General features: G+C 43.6%; 1 protein-coding gene across 1 annotated transcript in view; it reads left to right on the top strand.

The window, feature by feature from the left end:
• The window catches only part of CCDC73 (coiled-coil domain containing 73), a 2,033,683-nt gene that overhangs the window by 626,342 nt on the left and 1,386,847 nt on the right, over window positions 1–20,494 (top strand). The window contains exon 5 of the mRNA XM_078682465.1: window positions 20,304–20,339. Within this exon, the coding sequence (XP_078538591.1) occupies window positions 20,304–20,339 (36 nt within the window). The remainder of the gene's footprint in view (window positions 1–20,303; window positions 20,340–20,494) is intronic.

Genomic DNA, 20,494 nt, shown 5'->3' with positions numbered 1-20,494 from the left:
CAGTTCTTTACCTATCCCAGAGTTAGGAAAGATGAGCCAGCGCGTATTAGAGCCATAGATGACTCCGAGCGCTCTTCTGAGATGATTGTATATCGAACAATTCCATTATCTTTAGTATGTGAGAATTGGCCTACTGAGACCTTGACCTTTGATCTCATAGACACACCTACCTTCTGCGCCATTTTAGGGATCCCTTGGCTTCAACTGCATAACCCTGTCATTGACTGGTCACTCCAAGTTGGGCTCCCCTTACTGTCGAACTCATTGCTATAATAACACACAGCTACCTCCGTCTCCCTTGACTTGTGCAGCCTTAAAACCAGGCCCTTTGAAACAGCTTCCTGTAGAATACCAGGGCTTTCAAGATGTCTTTGACAAACAGAGGGCTACACAACTATCTTCCCATATTTTGCCACTTTGGATATATGTACATTCCATACCCAGATTGATGAGTTCCTAGAATACATCTTGTCACCCAGAGGGTGTAACTATGGATAGGAAATAGGTCCAGGCAATCGTAGACTGGCCAGAACCAGGTGGTACAGATCTACATGGGTTTTTCAAACTTTTGTCGACGATTTATAACCCATTTTTCTGACATTGTAAGCCTCATTACTAGACTCTTATGAAATAAGGTATCTTCTGAGTGGTCCCAGAAAGGCCAATGATGCCTTTAACTTACTCAAGGTGAAATTTACAATGACCTCAGTACTCAGACAGTGACAACATGACCCCTGGATGTTCCTTGAAGTGGTGCGTATGGCGTTGTGCTGTGGGTAAAGTAAAAGCATCTGCGGTAGTATCTATACGCCACTCTGTGAAGCAAAGGTTCACGTACAATGGGTTTCATGCAAGCGTGGAATAAGTGGAGTAGGAAGGCAAGCGACAGGGGTGGGTGCGAAGTTGCTGTGTCACTAAGTTGGCGGGAGGCCAGCCATCGGGCTACCCACTGTTGCTGTGGCGTGATATAGTAATACTCCATATTAGGTGCTGCAAGGCCACCACAGCCTGCAGGCAGGTTAAGTGTTTTAATGGCCAGGCGGTGGCGAGAGTCGCTCTAGATAAAATCCCTGAGTATCTTCTCGTGTGTGTTTAAAAAGCGAGGGGAGATGTAGAGGGGCAGCTTTGAAAAGTAATATAAGACATGTGGAAGGATTACTATTTTATTGAGGGCAATCTGAGCAGTGACAGACAATGGAAGTGTACCCCAAAAAGAGATTTCAGAGTGGATGGCAGTCAATGCTCTACCTATGTTGCCATCGAACAGGTCCGGCTTCTTTCGGTAAATGTGGATGCCAAGGTAGTGGAACGTGTCAGCGTTCCATAGTACACAGTCCCCATTGAGGACATATAGGGGGTCCTGACACGAATCGCTGAAGGGAAATAGGTAGAAATTTGCTGTGTTAACCCTTAACCCCGATATATCAGCAAATTTCCTTAGGATATGTGCCATTGAGGAGGGGACAGAACGAATGTCTCTCACATACATCAGGATGTCATCCGCGTACAGTGAGATTGTGTGCTTTCCGTCACCTAGGGGGATTTCAACACCTACCTGAATGCGAATTACCTCTGCTAAGGGCTCCATAGCTATGGCAAAGAGAAGTGGAGTTAATGGACAACCCTGTCTGGTTCCCCTGCCCACTGAAATAGGCTCAGAGATGTATGGGCCTGTATTCACTCAGGTGTTTGTAAAGCAATTTAATCATACCAGTAAATGTGGCCCGAAGGCCATATTTGGCCAATGTAGCAAACAGATACACCCACTCAAGGGAGTCAAAGGCTTTCTCGAGATCAAAAATTAAGAATCACAAGTGCAGCCAGTGAATGTGTACAGTGAGCTTCCTTACCATGGATACCACCGTAAATGTCCTCATGAAAGAATTAAGGCAGGAGGCTATAACCTTGTGTCATGACACTCCACTAGCTGGTCATCCAGGAATCCAAAAGACCTTAGCAAACTGTCAGAGATGGTTTTGTTGGCCAACATTGTCCATGGATGTGCATGACTATGTTCTCAAAACAAGGCATCTCATTCCACCCACCAGGCTATTTACGAACCTTTCCAGTACCCCCATATCCATGGCATATCAAAAGCATTGACTTTATTACTGATCTCCCTGACTCCAATGAGTGTACAACCATTTGGGTGGTAGTACACCCTTTTTTCAAGATGGTCCATGTTATTGTCCTAAAAGAAATATCAACTGCCAAGACCCTCACCATGCTGTTTGTTCAACATATCATGCAGTTGCGCTGACTCCTTTCGGTCATCATTTCTGATAGGGGCCTGCGATTCGTTTCACGATTTTGGCGCAGTCTTTGCACATCATTGGACATTGATGCTCGACTCTTAGCTGCCTATCACCCACAAACTGATGGGCAGACGGAGCGGGTAAACCAGGTTTTGGAACAGATAATGCAATTTATATTGACCTCTACTCCTAAGGGTTGGGAAGCCTTGTTACCTTTTGCTGAATTTGCCTACACTAACTCACAGCATGTAGCCACTAGGGTTTTGTTTAATGTGAACGCATCCTCATATGTTGCACAAAAATGTAGTAATGCACTCCGAAAATCTACCTGGGATGCAAGACTTTGTAAAACCTCTAGCTGATTCCGAACAGGTGTTATCTCATTTGCATCAGGGTAAATTGAGTATGGAAAAATATGCTAACAGACATCGACAACAACAGCCAGACTATAAAGTTGGGGATCAAGTTTGGCTGTCCACTAAGCACTGGCAATTACAGGGGCCACATAAGCTACAACCCAAATATGTGGGTCCCTTTTATATGGAACAAATCATTAACCCAGTAGCTGTGAAATGAAAGTTGCCAGAAGATTTACTCATTCATCCAGTGTTTCATGTGCCACTGTTGAAGCCCTATTTTGCCCAAACCCGTCATGCTCCCCCTCCTTCATCTATAATTCTGGAAGCTCATTTGGAATTCAAGGCACAGAGAATCGAGACAAACCATGCCCTGTAAGTCGTTTTTTGCGGGGGAAATTATCACAACCCCTTCCTGCACCCTCTCTGCCACAACCCCTTCTGTGCCCCATGCGTAGTGGTCTAACGTTCAGGGCTCATGTTGTATCATCTCTGTGACGCATTATGGTTTGCTATGATAACATGACTGATTTTCCCAAAGACCTGTATTTCCATTGTGCTTGAATTCCTGCAAGCATCCCACCAGAACCAGTGAACTAATAGATTATCTGCACCCGTTGTTACTAGAGCCTTGGTGTGGTTTTCCATTGAATCCCAACAAGCTTCTTCCCAAAATCCTGTGAGCCAATAACAAGCCTTGCTCCCGCTTTTACTGGTGCCTTGGTATTTTCCATTAAGCACATTCGAGCTGAAAATGATACATTTGTTTCCTGTTATTTGGTTCAGATCATCAAGTTGCACCTTCCATTCTGTAAGGTCAAAGGGGATGTGTTTTCTTCAAGGTTCGCGAACCTTCAAGATGGCCATGTGCCCTACGCGCCACAGGTAATATAGTTACTTCCTTTGAGCCTTCAAGAGGGTATATAAACCCCGCCCAGTTCAATTCGTGGCTTAGCCTTGCTCCCAGCAGAACAAGCTTCACCCTTCCCACTATTCTGAAGAATTTAGCCAGAATCGAAAAGCGCTCCAGTGTCCTTCAAGTCCAAGTGTACCAGTGGTCCCCTTGGCTCCAGATCCCTTTATGTCTTCCTCCTCTCTCCCTTCTGCACAGCTACTCCAGACCACCCCCGACGACTCCCTGAGTCAAAGCCTCGAGATCTTATTTGAACTTCAGTGAAGTGGAAGAAGTACTTGATATCGGATTAGTGAGCACTATTCCTCCTTTAGTAGTAAGCAAGTCTGAGTATCAGTGTCTTCAAAGACTATATACTTTACCTCCATACTCTTTCTGTGATTTACTCCAGCTCTTGTGTGTATATACTCTGGACCCTTCCAGCAACCTTGATGCTAGAACTGTGACTGCACAATGATTAAAGACTTTAGCTCCAAGTTTCTTTGATAAACAGCAGTGCAACGAGATAGCACTTCAGAGTCTTTGATATATGTATGAACCTTGTACCTAAACCTGTGTTCTGAGTTTATCCATAGGCGAGCACACACTGATTTGGGGTATTTTGCTCTCATGTCATGCTGCTGATGAAACCTGTGTAAATGTATGGCCATTGTATATGTGTATAGAGAAGCTTGTTTGGGTACTGATGGTAACTGACTCCTCTTGTTATTTCCAGTATATGTGCATCATCGCAAAAACAAGAGGTTCTGGTTCTGTGTGTATCAACCTCGCAGATACAGAAAGTCTCTGGAGCTACAAATCTTGCTATGCAGTATCGTACAGCTCCTGAGCAGATCCAGTTTCGCAAGTCTCTTTTCTTATTTTATCCCAGCCTCCTTTCCACTCGAGGGACAGTGTGTGATCTAAAGTTTCGGCTCCTTGACATGGGCTGTCCTCGGGAGGGATAGGAGGTCCATCTTTGGCTCTAGTATCGTCTCCGCGGTTGGGACCACATAAGTGCATGACAGGTAGGAAGGAAAGTCCAGAACCAGATGTTGGGGGAAAGTCTAGAAGTTTCTCCTACTTCAAAGGATGCCACCAGGTAGAACGTTTTGACCCTCAAACCAACTCTTCTTTTCACTGGACTTGTGGAGGAACCCCAGAAGGACTGCATTGTACTTCAGAGGGCTGCCCTGCTCCTTGAGGCCTGCTTTGTACTTCAGGTAACTGCCCTACTACTACCAGAGGATTTCCCTGCTGCTTGAGCTTGCCTTGTACCCTCGGAGGACTGTCTTGCTGCTTAAGCCCAGTACTACCAGAGCGACTCTAAGGGTTCAGTGACTGATCTCCTGTTCTGAGCTACAGGGACACAACCAGCTCCAGAGTCCTCCCTGCCACTGCCCAGCTGACTTACTGCACTGTACTGGCAACTGGACATGCCTGAGCCCTGCTGACCTCTGCGGGAGAAACTTCCTGATCCCCAAGAGGAGCCTCCCCAGGTCCTGGACCCTTGGCTGGCAGCAGTGGAGCTCCTTATGTGAAGAAAAGGAGAAATCCTGATGTTTTGGGCTCTTCGCGGCTGCGTACAGTTCTGTTTCCGCAGAGATCTTGCCACCTGTGACCGCTGCCAATACGAAGCTCCAAGGAATCGACCCTTCGTGTTAAGGCAATCGCTAGTGATGACCTGCAAATCGTGATCTGCACTTCGTGCTACAGTGACGACAATCCTAGTTGACTGCCAACGTGAAGCTCCATCAACGACCGTCTGTGATGCCCGAGAGGATCTTCCTGCTACAGCAATGACCATCCGTGACGCTCTCCTTGAGGTCTCCTCACCCCATGAACTGGACTCTTCCCGCTGGACTTTGAGACGGTAACTTTTTCAGCAGGAATAACCTGGTTCCTGTATCTAGCCATCTCTTCGTCGTGGTCAGAATGAACTGGTGACATTGCCCCGTTCTAGCATGACTAAGGACCGTGGGTGGCGATTTGTGCGTTTGGCTATACTTCTCTAAATCTTTTTATTTTTTTTCTCCAGTTCTTCTGATTAGACTTTTTTTTTGCTCGCAAATTATGTATTAAAGTGTACATTTTTTTCTAAATTGGTATGGAATTTTTCTTGTGTTTTGTTTTCTTCTTATTTCTGTTTGTGTGTTGCATAAAGACTTAACACATTGCCTCTAAGTTAAACCTGCCTGCTTTTGTGGCAAGCTACCAGCGGGTTGAGCACAGGTCAATTTACTGACTTTTAAGGTTTGCACTGACAGGAATTGTGGTTGTTGCTTGAGAAGGGTATTCAACCCCCTCAATCAATATCCCATTTTCCTACATTGGTGCTCAGTGGTGAGATTCAGTACTTGTATTTGTGCAGTGCCACTCAGTGATAACGGGTAACACAAACATCTAAAAAATAGTAATTTCATTATCTTTATTCGATCTTCCAAAGGTAGATCATAAAGGATACACAAGCGAGGTTATACAATAAAAACATTAACATTAGGAATTCCTTCAATAAAAACTTTTAGCAACATGCATACAAAAGAATAAAAAAATACATAAAACTTAACTCAGAGATCTCAATTATGAAGCTGGCAACATGTTTGTCGTAGCAGCCTTAGGGAATTTAGAGTGCATATGGCCAACTGCAGCATCATATTAAAAATAAAACCAGCAGTTCATTATACAGGAGGGTATATAGATTATTGTTTAAAATTCATGCTACTTCTTTGTGCTAGAATGCACTTCAGAAAACTAGTAACTGAAAAACGTGTCACAATCATTGAGTTGCTGTAAAAAGATTTGAGCAGCGTTACACTTCGAAAATGTATACCTACGCAACAACGGTAATAAAAACCTCCTTGCATACGGCTGATAACATTTTCAGAAAATGAGAAACATCCTTTACAACGCAACTTTTACCACGCAGTGCCTTTACGACGCAACTTTTACAACGCAAACCATTACAACGCATTGCGCTGGGGGGCGCTCTAGGATAGGGAATAGATTTAATTTACTATCCAATACCTTCCCTACTATCCAAGGGGACTGGAGTTGGAATAGTAAATTAAACTATTCACTATCCAGCACCCCAAAGCGCTATGCGTTGTAAAGGCATGCGTTGTAAATACCGCGTTGTAAAGGCATTGGTTGTTAAAAGCATGCGTTGTAATGTCATACATCCGCAGAAAATATAAAATGTAATAAAGTTTGACTAGATTGCTCGCCACATGGGCAATTGCTAATGCAAGAAGAGGAGTATTGACCTAGTGGAAAGCATATAAGCCAGCGGATGGAACCTAACCTCAATCTGGCTAATAAGGTTCTCTCATACACGTTTGTCACATATAAAATATATGGGATAATCTTTAGTGCCATCTGGATAATGTAATAATCCCTAACCAGGCATTGGCCACTTCTGTTAACTCCCTAGTGGAATGTCTATGCTTGACAAAACTATCCTGTACCCAGTATTTATCCTTTGTCAAGATAGTCTCAGGGTGCTCAAGCAGATGTGCTCAACCAAGGGCCAGGAAGCAGTCTTTCATGTATTTTAGCCAAGAGATTGCCAAACCACGGTCACAAAGTGGGCAATCTCTAATAACTGCCCAGTTGATATCAGCTTCCTCGCTTGCCCATAATGCACACCAGAGGGCCAAAGGAGCGGCATTAATAGTTTCCTGCACATAATAAATGCCTATCTCCTGGTGCAGGGAAAAATGCAGGGTTGAGGGGGAACGCCCAGTAACCGAGGACAGAATCAATTTTGCTCCTTCTGCAAAACCCCCACATCCGTGCATCCCACATACCCATCCCATAAGTTAAGATTGGCAGACATTTCAGATTATATATCTCCAAAATTGGTGCAATAAGATTTTTGCCAATAATATTAGCGAGCCAAGAGGTAGTGCTTACTGCTCGTGAGTAGCGAGTTATTTTTTATGCAAGTTGACAAGGTGCACCTGTCATCAAACCACATACCAATGTTTTAGCAATGTTAGTCTCCAAATCCAGATCTCTCATAAAACTAACATAGCTAAAAATCAGGCTCTTAAGGGCAGGAGAACCGCATCGTCTGTGTATAAAAGCACGGGCAAGGCCTTTTGCCCGACACAAGGAACATCCACCCCAACGGAAGCCAGTGACCTGTCCAGCCTGTTTGTGTATAACTGTTTAACAGAAAGAGAATCGTGGCAAGAACACATCCCTGATGCACCCCACACTCAACTATAAAGGAATCTGGGCATTCACCAGCATTACCGATTCTTACTACTGCTGTAAGATAGTGTAGGAGTCTTCAGAATGAAACCAAGCGCCCATCAACACCCATACTCTCTAAAATAGACCATAGCTTGGATCTGCATACATAATCAAAAGCACTCAACAGCTCCATAAACGCCAGGTGTGTAGAGATACCCTTGGGGTATTTATATTTTGCCATGATTAGATGGAGGTTGAGGCACTGTTTGATGGTCCCGAGCCCCTTTCTGAACCCATATAGGGTTTGGGAGAGGATATTGGTTTTATTTATCCAAACTAAAAGCGATCAAATTCATTTTTTTTAAAATGTATCCTTGATTGGCATGAGGAATGCTCCCATGACGGCCAATTTACTCGCGAAGGTTGGGCTGACCCCTGAAAAATATCGCATCAGGTTCAGGGACAGCCAGAAGTTATCAAACCTGTCTTGGGTGGATTTGTAGACTATTTCACCAAGGTATTGAGTGGTTGGGCAAAAGGCCTTAAAGTAGGTGATTACAAGAGGCTGTATGACCTAAATCTGAGACAGCATATGCTCAGTACTGGCTTTACAGTGATTGAAAGCTTGCTCACTTCACCTATGGAGCTTGCACAGGAAGTAGACGTCTGGGTCATCACCAGATTGTCTAAGAAGGTATTCAGAAGTGATCCCAAAAAGGGTGGTTCAGGTTACCTCCCAGTATAGTGAGGGGGAGGTTTAAGGTGACACAAACCAGTCCCCGAATCAGATCGGAGGAAAGGGTTCCCATGCACCTTCTGAGAATCCTGGAGGAGGTTTTGGCGGGCAGTACTGTAGTTGGGAGATACCCTCAGAGAGTGAGCTTGTGATCCCTGAAGGTAGGAGGTTGTCACTTCCACCAGGTCACGGTAAATGGGAACTCTGTCACTCTTTTAAGGAATATTGATGCTGGTGTCCCTGGAATGTAGTGGGGAGGTGACCCAAAGGAGGGTCGTAGTCAGTCCTCAGATGCCCATTGATTGCATGCTGAGGAATTAACTACCACCGGTTTTAGAGGGGTTCCCACCCAGGGTGCCCTAAAAGCTCAGGTTTCTGGGGGTACCAGTTTCAAACAGAGGGTACAGAGGCCCAGGTGGAAGGGTAAGGGGGTCCTCTGTCCAGCCTCAGGGTACAGACCCTGGGCTGGAGAACCAGTCTTAGACTACCAAATCCAGACCTTATGGGAGAGAGAGTAGAAGTAGGATGCCTATCACTATCACTCTAATTCTCAGAATGGGGTTGCCCCTCACTCTGAGAAACCTCAGAGGTCAGAGATCCCTGGATGTCCTGGGGTCTGGCTCTTGACATAACAACTGTTAGTGGCCTCAATTGGCTGTTGTCTTATGGGCAGAGTCTGCCTTGGGTTGGGGATAGACGTCTGACCCAGGAGGTGGAATGGGCCACATTACTTGTTTGTCCACCTTGGTACTGTCTGTCTACTGCTGAAATTAACATTAAAAACTTCACAGATGGGGATCCACAGGTGAGGTGAAGTGTTCCCTGTGGGTCAGTCCAGTGGCTCAGGAGTGTGTTGACAGAGGCACCAACTGTTCTTAGAAGGGCGTAAAACAGACAAGGGTCCCTGCAGTAGAGGGTCATTGTCCATGTTCTATCACCTAAGCACATTGCACTTTAAAAAATGCAAAAAAAGTGAATTTTTCAGAGAAATCGCAAATTACCACCAACTTGAAGTTGGTGGTAACTTCGATTCCTTAAGGCCAAATTGCCCTTTTTCTGTGCTTCTTACATTGCATTTAAGGAATAGCAATTTGCGATTCCTTAAGTGCAATCGCCAAATAAGGAATCGCAGATTTTGCGATTCCTTCTTTTGCAAGGCAGTTTTTCTTTTATACATACCACTGAGCCGAATTGCGACCTCAAACGCTGAAATTCTGCGAATTACAGCATTTGCGATGGCAATTTGGAATGATACATATGGCCCCAGATAGTTATTTTCAAGCATTATTCGCTAATATTCAGTCCTGGGTATCTGGGTTCGAATTTCAATTGCAAATTAATATGCAAACGCCTCTATTGCGATCAACTCTGTCATTACAAATATCGCTTCTTCAAAATTATAAATGACAATGATCGATCAATCCACACACACTAATGAAGTTTAAAAGATTTGCTTGGGTCAATATATTCTCTGATATAAACGGTAAGTTTAGTAAAACGCAATACGGGTCAAAAAATAAACAAATCCCCAGCATTAAATGCACATTAGGAATCCATTAAGAATTATGTTTGTAAAAAGCATGTCTTTTGCATATGACAGAGTGGTGTTAACAGGCAAACATAATTTAAACTAAACAGAAAACCCAAACCAAAACTCCTAAACCAACAAGAGCTAACTTGCACAGGTGCATTCTATATCCATCTCATATCCAAACAGTATATACCCTAGCAACTGCATAACCAAGATTGCACAACACAGCCTACTTTGCCAGGAGTAAGGGTTGAGTTCAGTGCCGTTGAGCCGAAACTGCAAGTGCTCCCTTTCAGGGGACCAGCATCCACTCCAGATTATAATGACAAACAGGCCCTACATAGAAAATCTGGATTTGTTTAATGGGTATTACATTTATAAAGGCAGATTATGGAGTGGAATTTGAAACTTAAAATTACATCCTTATCTGGACAGCTCACCACAGACAGAGGGTCAGCTTTCCATGGTCTCAGGAGCCAAATTTGAGATCGTGAACATTTTGAAAATCGACGATGTCTGAAAGCAGTGATATGGGCAAGTATGAACCTACTCGATTTATTTAATTTCCCATGATACCCTAAACCAGATAATTTGTTAATGTCTTCATCTCAACTGTAATAGGTTTAGGAGGAACAGTACTTGTCATACATACTATTACACCACTCTGCAATGATGGTGACTAGACTACTGCTTCAAAGGGAATTGAGAGCGTTTTGGTGATTTTCCTAAACTGCTCTCCAATGTTCAGTTTTCAAACGAGATATTGGAAGATCCAAAGCACTATTTTGAGACTTAACTCTGGATTAGTGACTAGATGAACCACAATCTGGGATGAGTTCAAGGCTTTATCTGGAGGATGTGTGTCTGTAGGCAAACTGGGATACTCAAATTTATCTGTAGACGATTAGATATGTCAGAGATTAAACTCAGGTTTAGAGGATCAATTTTGTAACACAAGTGAGAACTCAACACTAGCTGAAATTATATACTTATGGTGATGTGCAACTGAAAGACTAATGGCTAGACATTAAATATCCAATACAGCTATCTGGGATTTACTCAGCTAAAGATTGGCTGACTACTGGGAAGGCACCTGGCTCAGACAGCCTAATTGCTGACGTTATTTTGTAAGTCATATAACAGTCCATAACAGTTGGCGCTGTTAGAGAAATACTTGAAAGTGTGGTGAGCCCTGCCCCCCACCAGAAAGGCATCTGCCATAGTGCTCTTGAAACCTGAGAAGAATAAATTGCCATGACAATCTAGCCTATGCCTGCTATTAATTAACCTAGATAGTAAAGTTTTAGGGGCATATTTACAATAAGTGGCGCATCCCTGCTTATCAGCAGGGATGCGCCACTTATTGTGCGCCATGCCTCCGCCACAATGGATGCGGCGCACCATGAGGCAAAAACGGCACGGATGCGTGACGCATCTGTGCCGTAAAGTGGCACATTGCTGGAGTTGCGTCGCAAGCGCGATGCAGCCCCAGCAAGGCTCGAGTGTGCTCTATCCTTCAAATGCTGCATCAATCCTTATGCATGCTTTAAGCAGGCGCAGGGTTTTGATGCAGCATGGGCCCTAAAGTGACTGAGTGAAATCTTGTAGATTTCACTCAGCCACTTTTAGGAGATGTTCCTGCGCCGGAACGCCCCCCCCCCCCTGCGCAGGAACGCCTCCTTCTGGCGCAGGGCTTTACAACGTGATGCATCTCCCAGATGCGTCACGTTGTAAATCCCCCGCACCATGGTGCATCTTTGGCGCCGCCGCTGCGTCACAAAAGTGACGCAATGGTGGCGTAAAAGAGGCCCAAGGGGCTTGTAAATCTGCCCCTTAGTATTTGGCCAACACATTGCAACCATTTTTGAGGCAGATGGTGATGCATGTACAATTCGGATTTATACTTTTAATATCGTCATACATTGTCTGGGGTCTGTTCCCTGTGATGCACCAAATAAAGCCAAATGTTTCAGCACCCTCAATATTTTTGGATATAGAGAGGTCATTTGAGCCTTTTCAGAGTCCTTTTCGTAGAATGGTTAAGAGAATTGAGAGAGAGTGGGGGCCACCTTCTTACTCCTTATCACCCTGTTATATGCTAAACTCACTGCTAAAATAAGGATCAATGGTTATTTGCTCTCCCCATCAGCAGCTGGTAAGATATGCCATTTATTCTTGCTCCTTATTTCCAAACAATTGAGCCATTAGAATGCAAGGGTCATTAACTCTATTCCCACCCACAGAGGTATAACATTCTTCACTCATTGCTTGTTCATTTCTATGTACACAGTTGACATTCTGCTAGTCGCTAAACAACCCCCCTCACTAATTTGAGATATAAAAGTTGTGAATTATGCTGGAATTTGTATCAACTTGGGCAAATATCCGAAGAGACTGAAGCTAAAAACCCAGTAAACACTCGATATCAACTAAGATAGTGTACTGGCTCTGTTAAGTAACTCGGTGTGAACATCCACAGATTGCTAGAACTGGTTGCTGCTGATATCTTTGGGCTTGTAATGGAAATACTATGCAAATTGATAGATGGATAAAGCTTCCACTATCGATAATGAACAGGATGTCTACTATGAAAAAGATATTTGTCAAGGATGTTTATTACTAGAATCACCCCATTCACAAGGAGTTTTTTTGCTGCACTTAGGGGCATATTACCAACCAATAGAGATAATTTTTGTCTCTAACTTATTTAGAGACAAAAATTATCGCCGCAAATCGGCGATTTTTATCGCAGATAAACCTTGCTATTAGCAAGGTTTATCGCAAATGCGATAAAAAACGGCCGCAATGCATGAATATCGCTGAAAAGTCAGCGATATTCATGCATTACCGAGCTAATGCTCTTAGCCATGTTATCCACCTCCCATTGGATTACATGGCTAAGAACTGCTCAGGGCAGGTGTTAGCTTTTGGAGATAGTCACGCTTAGCGCGAATATCTCCAAAAGTTGGTAATAGGAGATAGCGATGTTAGCGACTGTTTTCAGTCGCTAACATCTTAGCACGCCCACTTTGCATGTCATTAGTGATAAATATCGCTGACATGCAAAGCGGGGCCCAAGATGGTCACTATCTCCTATTAGCTGTCGCTAACTGGTGTTAGCGACAGCTTGGCAATAGGGAGATCATTTTATCTCCGCTTTCTTGGCTTTTAAAGCCAAAAAAGCGGAGATAAAGCCCCTTGATAATATGCCCCCCAGTTCGCAGATGATTAGATTGTTGTAGGGTTGCCATTTGGAGGGGGTATTTACTCTCCTGGCATTAGAACGATATCGTTATGGAGCGCAGGCCCTCTTTGTAATCTTTTGTTCTCACCCTGTACCAGGAACATCGTATGTCGTGGGAACATGGTATAATAGAAAGTAGAATGCTGCAGACGATATTGGCTACCCAAACACCTATCAAAAGGAGATTTATAGACCACTGGGATCTAGTAATTGGGCTTAGTATAAATTCCCCAGTGGAGAAAACTAGACTGTACATGCAACCCTTCTGCATCTGGGTAGTACTCCAATAATTCCACATACTTTTGTGGCGCTAGTTGAAAGCTCACTACTAAAATTAGAGTTTATACATATAGGACAATTGCATCAGCAGGGTGCCTTTATAAGTTTAAACCCATTTAAGAGGAGGGAGGTTCCAATCCTCTAGACTTAGTCAGATATCCCTCGGGATCTGGTTCGTGCTATATAAAACGTAATTAAATAAAAATTAAAAATAAAATATAGTTCTGTACATACAACACATTACCCACTTGCTGTTCTCCCTCAGATGATCAGATACTAGACTCAAGGCTCTTAGTAACCAAATTGGATAAAATGACTATCACTCCATGAACAGACATAGCGATGAGAGACCAGAAACAATGGAAACCAACCTTAGCATAGTTGCCAACTGTCCTGTTTTTGCCGGGACAGTCCCGACAGGTTGGCTACTGACCCGGGTAATTCACTATCCTGGGACAGTCCTGGCAATTGCATTTCCAGCCCTGCCAATTGTCTTGCAGGGAATTGCGATGTGAATTTCAGACTTTAGGCCAAAGTAGCCAAGTTGGAAAAAGTCTCCAATGCAACTCAATGGGAGAATTTTTCCAGCTCAGCTACTTTGGCCTTAGGTTAGAAATTCCTGTCTCAATTCCCTGCAATTCTCTCTTTATTGAGTAGACAATATAAACTGCACTATGATAAGTAGGCAGACTTAAATGATGCTAATTATGTGTGTTGGGCAGAGCTTTGGGGCAGTGGGTTTGGTACATTTTCAAGTAAGTAATTGATATCTGTGCTGCAAAATGTCCCTAGAAATTCTTTCAAATTGTGGTGACACATAGGTTGTCACAACGTGGACTACGAAGGAGTGTTTAGATGAAGATCTAATGTGCAGGAGGTGCAGAATGGGTGGGGTGGGGGTGAAATTTCACCAATTTGTTAATGACATTTTTCTGGGTACTACAGCTGGCAGTCGACAACAGGAAGGGCAGTGGCTTCAGGACAGCTGTGGAGGGTCAGACAGGAGTAGAACAGGGGGGGGCAAATGGTGGGCTCCAGAATGGGCACTGGTTCTAGCACCAGGTAAAAAGAGCAGCTACATAATCAAGGTGGCATCAGTGGTGTCAATGGGTATGGATGCTAGGGAATAGCACGCTGGGGTTTGCGATGCGGCTGTGTAGGGGTTGGCAGGTATCAGACATAATAGATGACAAGGACAAGTCGGGCTTAGTTGAGGAAGGAGCCTCGGTGCTAGAGAGCAAGATGGGGTTAAGCTACAAGGTAAGGAGAGTGCTGAAACAGGAAGAGGTTAAGGGTGACCCTGTTGGTGCATGTGGGAGCTTTAATACCGGAGGGTGCACCAGGGAATTTTGTGGGTAGGCATGCAGGTTTTAAGGACCCAGAAGCACATCCCCCTTACCATTTGTTACAGCAGAAGCCACCAGCCTAGTCTTACAACCGGGTAGCGGCAACAGCTGCAGGTGTCTGCAGGGAAACAACAGCACAAGCAGGCGTATGGGCTAGAGGGGAAGGCGGAAGGGTGAGGTTTTGGAGCAAACGTTCATACGCCTAGTAACTCTGACCTTTAAATAATTTGAAATGTTGATGTCTAATAACAAAGATGATGTCTACAACTGAGGAAAGAGTTATACATGGTTTCCTGCTAGGGTACAAAGTACGAGCGTAAGGAAATGGAGCTGAGGATATTAAAGCAGTTAGTGCAGCAGACCATTTGGTTAAGAGAAACGGCGTGGGATTCCCAAGAAAGGAAAAGGTCAGCATTGGTTTCACCTCCAATGGTATTGAGCAAGGGGTAGCTCGCTTAACAGCGTCGTACTGGAGGAAGAGTCTTTCTTACAGAGGACAGGGCATTTGGAGGTGACACGCTAACTTGGAGAAATTTTTGTTGTGGGGCAGCCAGTTTCTGCGGAATGCTAAAGGAGGCTCGATAGTTTAGGGCACTCATGGGGGAATTTGGGTGCACTCGTGGCATTAGAGCAGACATCTAGTTTCCGCGGAATGCCAGAGGAGGCTTGAGAGTTTAGAGCACTCATGTGGGATTTGGGTGTACCTTTGGCATCAGAGCAGATAGCTGGACCCATCAAAGGGGCTGTCATTCTAGGACAGTGAGATTGATTCTGTTGCCATTTAGGCCTAGTTACCATAGTGATATAGAAAACACGAATGGGGATCATAGTTGATTTGGTGTACTGTGGGCATCAGAACAGACCGCTGGACCCAGGTCGGGGCTGTCAATCCAGGGCAGTGAGAATAATCCTGTAACCATTGCGGACTGGTTACCAATGGTGATAAAGCAAATACGATACGCATAGTTCCAAGGGCTGCCAGAGGATGATGGGCATTTATGAGGAGCACTAGGTTGACCTTGGGTTACCTCTGGCAACATAGAAGACATTTTACCCAGAACGGCACTGGCACCCTTGGGGATCAACATTGATCCTGTGGCCATGTAGGCACGGTTTACTGATGGTGATTAGCGCTGACAAGCCCATTACTCGGACTGCCAGAGGATGCTGGAATAGAAGAAGCTTGATTAGCATGGCACTGTCATTCCTGGGGATTGCCATTGATTTTGTGACCATGGAGGCCCTGTTTATGGATGGGGATTAGAGCTGACAACCCGGTTCCGTAGACTGCCAGAGGAGGCTAGACAGTTCTGGGATCTCAGGGGTGAACTGAGAGTACATTTGGCAACAAAGAAGGCAGCTGGACCCAGCACGGTGCTGCCACTCCTGGGCATTGTGATTGATTCTGTGGATAAGGAGGCCTAGTTACCGATGAGATAAACCTAAAAAGACCATTTCCATGGACTGCCAGAGGGTGCTGGACAATTTTTGGCAGCTCGGGTTGACCTATGCACCCTTTTGCCAAAAGGAAAGACAGTTGGCCCCTGTATGGTGCTGTCATACCTGGGCATTGAGTTGGATTATGTAGCATGGAAGCCCAGTTACTGTTGGAAGGGAAGCTAACAAGGCAGTGATATGGGACACCATGTCGGCTAAACACAAGGTTCTGGCAAAGAGGGGCAAATTTTCTGGGACATTATACATTTCAAAAGAAAGTCTATTTCATATGGATGAAATAGCGGGGGGCAGTCGCCATGCTGGTTACACACAAGGTTCTGTCAAAGAGGGACAAAGTTTCTGAGACGGCTAAATTTCACAAGAAAGTTTTATTTCACACTAGCTTACCCGTTGCTGCGATCTCCGAAGAAAGGAAATTCAAGGAAACTCGTTATTATAACATTCAATTTACATTGTGTCATTTTTATTGAAACGTATTCATTTTAATATGGAAAACATTTCAAAGTGTCGTTTTAATTCTAATTATTTATTCGAGTGCTTGTGGACACACAATTTTTTGTTTTTCCGTCTCGTACGTACATCAGTATTCTAAAGATTATGAGGGCCCTGGGGGGCCGATATTTAAAAAACAATTGTATGCCCGAAACCTTCGTCGGAGTGTACTCAACAACTTCCCAAAGTTTCCTGGCGATCGGATGAATGCTGTTTTAATTCTATTTATTTATTCAAGTGCTTGTGGATACACGATTTTTTGTTTTTCCGTCTTGTGCGTACATCAGTATTCAAAAGATTATGAGGGCCCTGGGGGTCCGATATTTCAAAAATTTTTATGCCACAAACCTTCGCAGGAGTGTACTCAACAACTTCCCAAAGTTTCATGGCGATCGGATGAATGGTGTAGTAATGCATAAAGGACAAACAGACAGACAGACAGACATACATTCGTTTTTGTATATATAGATTATTAACACAGCGGTGTGGAAGTTGGAATCAACAGTCTTTAAGGTATGTGCAGGAGCTGAAATTATTGCGGGTTTGGTGTGAAGATTTTGAAATTTGAGGGCATGTTAAGAGAACGACATGTGCCGGGGAAGGACAGGGACATCGCTGATGCTTTCTCTTGTTCACAGTGGGTGAGGTTCTATAGGATGCCCACTGTTACAAAGGATAAAGGGGAGGTCCTGCCTAGTAGGGAGCAAAGGAGACAAAAGGCCAGATGGAGGATTGAAGATGTGGTACAGTTTAGTTTGCAGCTGATTGAACAGGGTCAGTCTAGGCTTTAGTGGATATATGCCCTAATGGCAGACAAGTGGTGTCCAGGATTTTGGGGGATTGAGTTAGGGAATCTAAGAGTGGGATCCTCACTCTGACGTCGAGTTCTGGGGGGTAATTTCAGAGGTTATTAGATATGTATCCGTAATATGCTCTAGAGACCATGGAAAGGTTTTGTTCTTGACCCTCATGACTGGGATGTTTTGGGGGCAATTTGTAGCATATGAATAATTGGGTGTAAAGGGATAGTTTGTGGGGAAGTCTGTCCGTAGCAGCAGATAGAGGGGTCTTGGCAGTACTGTGTTGCATAGGTACCCAGTTTAAAATTTTGCCCTGTGAAGTGAGCCACTTTTCTGTGAGAAGAGTTGCACAGTACAGGGGTCTGTTGTTATGTCACAGTTGTGGGACACAAGGGACAGCTTTTTCACGGTTTGCTAAGATATTTTTTTTTCTAAAATGTTATTGTCGTTTTTCAGTTTCAGCTCTAAGTTTGGAGGTCACTGGTGTGTCATTTTGGATAATTGAGTATTCATTAGTGCAATGGGATGGACAGCAGACAAAGAGGAGCAGACTCTGGGTCCCTTTGGGATCAACCCTTTATTGCTTCCACCTCTGATCGTGTAGTTAAAGGGGGCCTGGGTAGCAAGCAACTGCAACCCTCTTGGAATAGGTTATTAGTGGGGGGTGAGGGGGTAGATGCCAGGAATTTACTATTATACCAACGTGCCAATTATATTGTGGGGAAAAGAGGGTATTTTGCTCAGAGCAATGTACGAGGACTTGCAGGCGAGTTACGCCAATGGTCAATCGGCTGGCTAGATGGACTGAGTTTATTCCCAGGAGGGAGTACCATGGGGCTGTGAAGATGGAGGCAATAGGATAGCAGGGAATGGTCAATGGAGACAGGACGTTTTTTTGAAGAGTCAGTGGATCTGGCTTTAAAATGTGGCACAGTGGAATCTTTAGGGTGTTGGCTTCTTTTTTGCCGCATGGAGTCGTATTTGTGTCAATTTCAGGTTCCCCTTGCAAATGCTCTGAAGATGTCTTAGGTTTTTTTGGGGGGTGGGGTGGCAGAAAAAGTTGTAGTTACCCCTTTTTCTGAGTGGCGGTTGGCAGTCAAAGTGGCATGTTTAAGCCAATTTGATTTGTTGTTGACAGAGGCAATCCAGGCTGAAAGGGAACTGGTAGACATGTATACGAGGTAGGATCTTTAAGGTGCATTAGGAAGTTAGGTTAGTTACAGGTTAATAGTCATAAAGGTTAAAGTTCAAAGGTGAAAGGGTAAAAGGGTAAAAGGTCATAGTAGGGGGTACCGAATTGCAGGTTCATTATGTTGTATGGGAAGCCTTAAGGGAAGGGTAGTTTAACATAGGTAACATCTTGTATAGTGAGGTTGTAGTTTTGTAAGGCATCAGGCCAAGGGTTGTTAATTGTGATGTGCACCTGTTTCAATAAAAACGGCCTTTTTCACACTATTCTGGTGTCAGTGGTTTGTGCTGCGCCCCATATTCCCCAATAGTCACCAGTCGGAAGTCTCCTCCTTCAGAGGGATGCCGAACACCTCAATCGTTGTAGGGCTAAATTCCCTGCTTCATCGGGCCATGTATATTGCCCGTAGTGACAGAAGGATGCGGGATAAGGCGATCGGGAGTTGGAGCTCCTTAAATGTGCGTCCTGGCCATGCCCCCCACCGTTTCGTGTTAATGATTTATATTTACTATGTGGTATGCTTTCGTGTACTGACAACATGTTGGCTTGATATGACTTTATTACAGCACTTTGGAAACTGACCTATAATGTTGGGTTATATTATGGACCTGTGGACTTTTGATCATACTAACTGCTGATAAATTACATAGATCTCAAAGTAACCATAAACATAGCATGGCCAATAGTTGTACAGAAGTTGTTGTGTGATTTTCTTGTAACATCGTATTTCTAAATTGTATTTGTTTTCTCAATCTAAATAAAGTTGTAAAAATGTCATATAATAATAAAGCTCCTACAACATATGAGGATTAGTTACTTTCTTGTAATTCTATATCTGTGTTGTTGGAAACATTCTGTTGCCACTAGCATCCCAACCAGAATTTGGCCATAGGATGGTAAAATAAAGTATCAGATCAGTCAAAAATAATAGGGACTCTGGAGCAAATGTCAGTACAAGACATACTGGGGGTGTGTAAACTGCTGTCTCTATAAAGGAGCTGTGCCAGATTTCAGTTTTCCACAGTTGTTGTTTGCTTGGCCACATTTACTTAATTTCCTACACATGTTGTCTTTTCATTTAGGTGGGAAAGTTAGGGTAATGCTATAACGGTGTAAGCATTATTTTAATGTTTAATTAAGCATATTTTTGTGAAGTAAAGCGTATATATTAAGGAATAGTTTTCCTTAGATCTTCTAATGAGTTTCTTGCTGAAAATTAAAATGCCAATTTGTTCCCATTTAAATTTAGTTTTATGTACTGTCCCCACATGTGTGGCTCATTCTTGAGTTTGATTTCAATGAACATTTCTACACTGCAGATCTAGGATTGCAAGCAAGTTTTCCATCCACTCAAATCCATATAAATCGTATAAGTAATACATATGGAAATAAATACAAGGAAAACATGGAAAATATGAACTCATTAAAATGAATAATGTTATTGAAAAATATGTAATTTTCGATGTCTAATTAACCAACTAACAACATTTTGTATTTCTCTCAACTTTATTTTCTGTGTGCAATCAAGTTACAGGCAAAGATATGTGCAATGGAAGAAGAAAAGGTACTTTTTAATAGATCAAATTTATTACAAATTAACATAGTTCATCACATAAATCTTACTGTAACATGTAATGTGATAGAAAGATATGAAAGCTTTAGTTTCAGGCTTTGATACGCAACGGAAATATGAGCAATATGCTTATAACCGGCAATCCA

Source organism: Lissotriton helveticus, chromosome 3_1 (genome assembly GCF_964261635.1).
Source record: "Lissotriton helveticus chromosome 3_1, aLisHel1.1, whole genome shotgun sequence".
Lineage (NCBI taxonomy): Eukaryota > Metazoa > Chordata > Amphibia > Caudata > Salamandridae > Lissotriton > Lissotriton helveticus.
The sequence above is the reverse complement of the archived record's forward strand: the minus strand, read 5'-3'. Positions and strand labels throughout refer to the sequence as shown.